The 4,139-nt window shown below is 37.2% G+C and overlaps 1 protein-coding gene across 1 annotated transcript; it reads right to left on the bottom strand.

Annotated features, from left to right (window-relative positions):
* Positions 1-759: 759 nt before the first annotated feature.
* On the bottom strand, positions 760-1,518 carry LOC148279296 (uncharacterized). Its single transcript, XM_088230167.1, has one exon. It carries the CDS (start codon positions 1,516-1,518, stop codon positions 760-762), a length of 759 nt encoding a protein of 252 aa, XP_088086293.1.
* Positions 1,519-4,139: the final 2,621 nt, after the last annotated feature.

Below are 4,139 nucleotides of genomic sequence, written 5' to 3' on the forward strand. Positions count from 1 at the left end.
TTACTCAAAGCAAAACTGGCATTTACATTTTACTTCAGTTTTTTTTACATTTTATTATGTGTACCTTCTGACTGTAATTACACGGGGAATTAAGTTTATCGTTTATATTAATTTAATGACAAGAACGATATTTTTTACTCCATTCATTTAAGCCAATTATTTCAAACTTTGCTGTGATGTGATTGTATCAGTCGGATTTTGGTGTCGTCAATTATGTTCCATTTTGAACGTGGTTGTCTACCACAAATTAATAACATCTAACTACTAAATTGAAATATTTTGTAAACGTAAAATAAATCTGAGAATGATTGAATTGAAACTTACGTACTTATACAATTCGTTTTTCGATATTTTTTTTATATTAATCAACATTATTACCGTAAAATGATTAATTGTAATTATTGTATTACGAATGATCTGGTAAAAACATAGGCATTTTACATTGGAACAATGTCTTATGATGGTACAAACTTTTTTTAACGATTTTCAACAATCTCTTCACATTGATTATTTTACACAATTTCTTATAGTGCTTTTCAAATATAAAAAGGTAAATCGAAAAAATAAAATAAAACGAGAAATCGTTATTTGTCAATCTTATGTATATTTACAAAAAAACAGTTAAATGAGCTTAAATCGCAAGATAGTATCAAACATAACAGAACCACCGCGACTCCCTCGTGATGCGAGAACATTCCGAGAGATGAACACTGGAGGGGGTAACACTCGGTAGTCCGCGGGTGGTGGAGGGTGTGAGGTTTAGTGGTGTTTCTTGTATCCCCACTTCTTGTGGTCGGAGTGGCCTCCCTTCTTCCCGTGGTCGGAGTGGTGAGACCAGTGGTCGTCGTGACCCCCGTGGTGCTTGTGTCCCTTGTGGTCGTGGTGGTGGTGACCCTTCTCGTGGTGGCCCTTCTTGCCGTGGTCCCCGTGGTGGTGGTGGCTCTTGTGATGGCCGCCCTTGTGATGGCCGCCTTTCTTGTGGCCGTGCTCCTCGTGGAACCCTCCGTGCTTCTCGTGGTGGCCGGAGTCGTGGTGCTCGTCGAAGAAGTGCTTGTCTTTCTTGAACTCGTCCAGCTTGTGGATGGCGTGCTTCCCCTTGGTGGAGTGGCCCTTCTTGTACGACCCCTTCTCGTCGTAGCCGTGTCCCTTCTCGCCCTTCTCGCCCTTGTGGTGCTCCCCGTAATACCCGTGCCCGTCATGATGGTGCTTCTTGTGGCCGCCGTGGTCATGGTAGTGGCCCTTGTGGCCCTCCTTGTCGTGGTGGCCCTTGTGGCCCTTGTCGTGGTGGTGGTGGCCCTTGTAGCCCTTGTCACCGTGGTGGCCGTGCTTGGAGTGGTGGTCGGCGTGGTGCTCCTTGCCACCGCCCTTCTTCCAGTGGTGGCCGCCGTGATGGTGGCTGGCCGCCAGCTCCTGGTCGGCCTCCCGCTTCTCTCTGCCGATATCCCTGGTCGCGACGACGGCCAGAAGGGCCGCCAGTGCCAGAAGCACCGGCATCATCCTTTTCCCCAGGACTGCCATGATTGCGCCGCTCGCTGCACCCGCTCTATAGATCCGCGATGCCGCGTCTGTTGATCTGTGATCGAACGACGGAGAGTGACTGATGCTGTTTTCATTCCGATAAAGACTATTTATACCGGCTCTACTTTTGAAGTATTGACTTCTTGTCTTTGCGTTTGTGTAACAATTTAAGCGATCAATATTACGTTAGAGAAACACTTCTGTTATCAAAAAGAAAAAATCAACTTCTCTAGTCAACCATAAAGGATTGAATTGCATCAATTGAGGAATTGTGGCACCGTGTAATGTCCATGCACATTGAGTAACGTTCTGTGTTTGCCCGTAGTAGTTTTTCTTCGTCTCGAGTACAAATGTCCGACTTGTGTCCTCAGCGGAACCGATGGAGCATTTCACTGTCACGCAAAAAGTTCCGCACCGTCCATTGGAGATGGTGGACACTTGTCACTCCTGTTACTGACTATCCGATCACCGTTCTTGGTAATTTTATTACATGCTAAATTTGGCATTTGTTACAAATGCAGCTGCTAATATTAGAGTACGAGATAGTAAATTGCCAAAATATTACTTTAAAACTGTTCTCCTAATAATTGCAGATACCTATTTTGTACTTGATTGAGAACGCAAAAAACTTATAAAAACGATCTTGATTCATTACTAATTTATCAATGGTGGTCAACTATCAAACAAAAAAGGATTTAAACATACTTTCTTAGGTATTCTTATAACCATCATTATTATTTATTTTTTGCACCAGTCAAGAAGGCCATTTTTTTTTTATTATCATTTCACCATACATAAAATTATACATTTTTACAAAGTTGCTTTGACTGTCTAACTAAGGTTAGGGTTATTTACTTTGTTTTAAGACAGTTATTTTTTTTATGGAATTTTTTTTGTAGTAGACATAGTGAACGTGTGGAAAAATTAAGTTAAATAGATGGTAAAAAACAGACTCAAAAATGTAGTAAGAGACACAGTTTAAAACAAATATAAAAACTAAATAAAATATGTGGTAAAAAACAGTATATAGTAAAAGACATAATAAAAAACATTTGTATGTATAGCAAAAAACATATTTTAAAGAAACATAATAAAAAAAGAAGTAAAAACATGAAAAATATTTAAAAATATCATAAAAACAAATTTATATGTGTAATATAACACACATTAAAAAAAAAACCTAGGAAAAACAGAGTAAAAAGTAATGAATATCTTCAAAATTTAAACAATATTTTAACAAAATATCAATTGCAAATAACAGCACAGAACACTCAGGCTTGATAAAAATTACATTAAAGGTTTTTTGTTCTCACCGGGAATTGACCCCGGAACCTTCCGTGCGTGAGTTATAAGTCTTAGTCATTACACCACGGAGGCTGCCAAAGAACCTTTTTTATACCTAATAACATCCCCTGTAACTATAATATTATATCTGGTCCTAAATAATTAGTCCCTAGTGGAGAATTTCGTTCTATTGGCATTCCAAATTTAAAATTCAGGATACAAAACAAAAATGTTAGAATAGCCTTTGCTTATTGGTCACGCCGAACGGGCGGGTAATTTGAAACCAGATAAAAATCTTTAGAAACACGAGACAGCATAATCTGTACTCCTCCCACTCGTTGAAGTACAATACAAGTTTTTTAAATGTTAAATTTAAATTAGTATTTTGTTCGGAGTTTGTTGATTGTGATCTTAGCTAGTCAGATTATTCCTCAAATAAGACTTACAAGAGACATCCTCCTTTGAATCAGGATGTGGTTCCGTGGCCAGTGTTGTGGACTCACGGATCAGATGTCCTTGGTTCAAACCCCACTCTACCCCAACATGATTTTTATTTTTATTTTTTAAATCAAGCATTTTGAATAATTACGTATCATGGAGGATAAGTATTACATATCTCAGCGTGAAATAGAACCTGATTATTGGACGCGTGTTTTTGACTCGATGGCTGCTCTCAGGTAAAAATCTTGAAAATAAATTATTGAAAAATAAAAGTTCTCATTGCGAAGTGGTTGGCGCATTTGTCTTCTATTTTTGAGGTCATGGGTTAAATTCCTGGCAGGGGGAAGTGAAATATTGATTGTAATGGTTGTTTAAACTGCAATTTTTCATTGTTTTGGCACTTGAAGTGTAAGAATAATAACTTCACTATATACAATGAAGAAAGTAAATTCGTTAAGATAGCATATGCATTTGACGAAAAATAACCAGATCTAATATTGAATGATACATCATTAAACATTTTAATACATGAGGTGAGATTCTGTATTTAAACATGTTTTTTTTTTTATTACAGGTGTTTTTAAATTAATGAATAAATAAAATTAAAATATTTTTGTACACTTTATTTAGTTAAATTAAATAAATTTCTAGAGGCATTAATCTTCCCATCAGCATCCATACCGTAAGTTTTTTTAGTTCAAAAGCACTAATAACACTATTTTCACAAGGTGATTAATACAGTTTTTTGTATGAAAGCGACCTGGTATTTAATAGAACATAGAATTGATCTTACTGCACGCGATAACACCATTATCTTATTTTTTTCAAAGTTGTGATCTGTCTGTTTTCTGCATAACTACGATCAATTGTGATTTTTCAAGTTCATATTTCTACTC

This window comes from Micrasema longulum, unplaced genomic scaffold (genome assembly GCF_059751315.1).
Source record: "Micrasema longulum isolate JH-2025_06_02 unplaced genomic scaffold, ASM5975131v1 h1tg000737l, whole genome shotgun sequence".
NCBI classification, from domain to species: domain Eukaryota; kingdom Metazoa; phylum Arthropoda; class Insecta; order Trichoptera; family Brachycentridae; genus Micrasema; species Micrasema longulum.

Coding starts and splice junctions, on each gene's coding strand:
- LOC148279296 (XM_088230167.1), bottom strand. CDS start 1,518: ATGGCAGTCCTGGGGAAAAGGATGATGCCGGTGCTTCTGGCACTGGCG.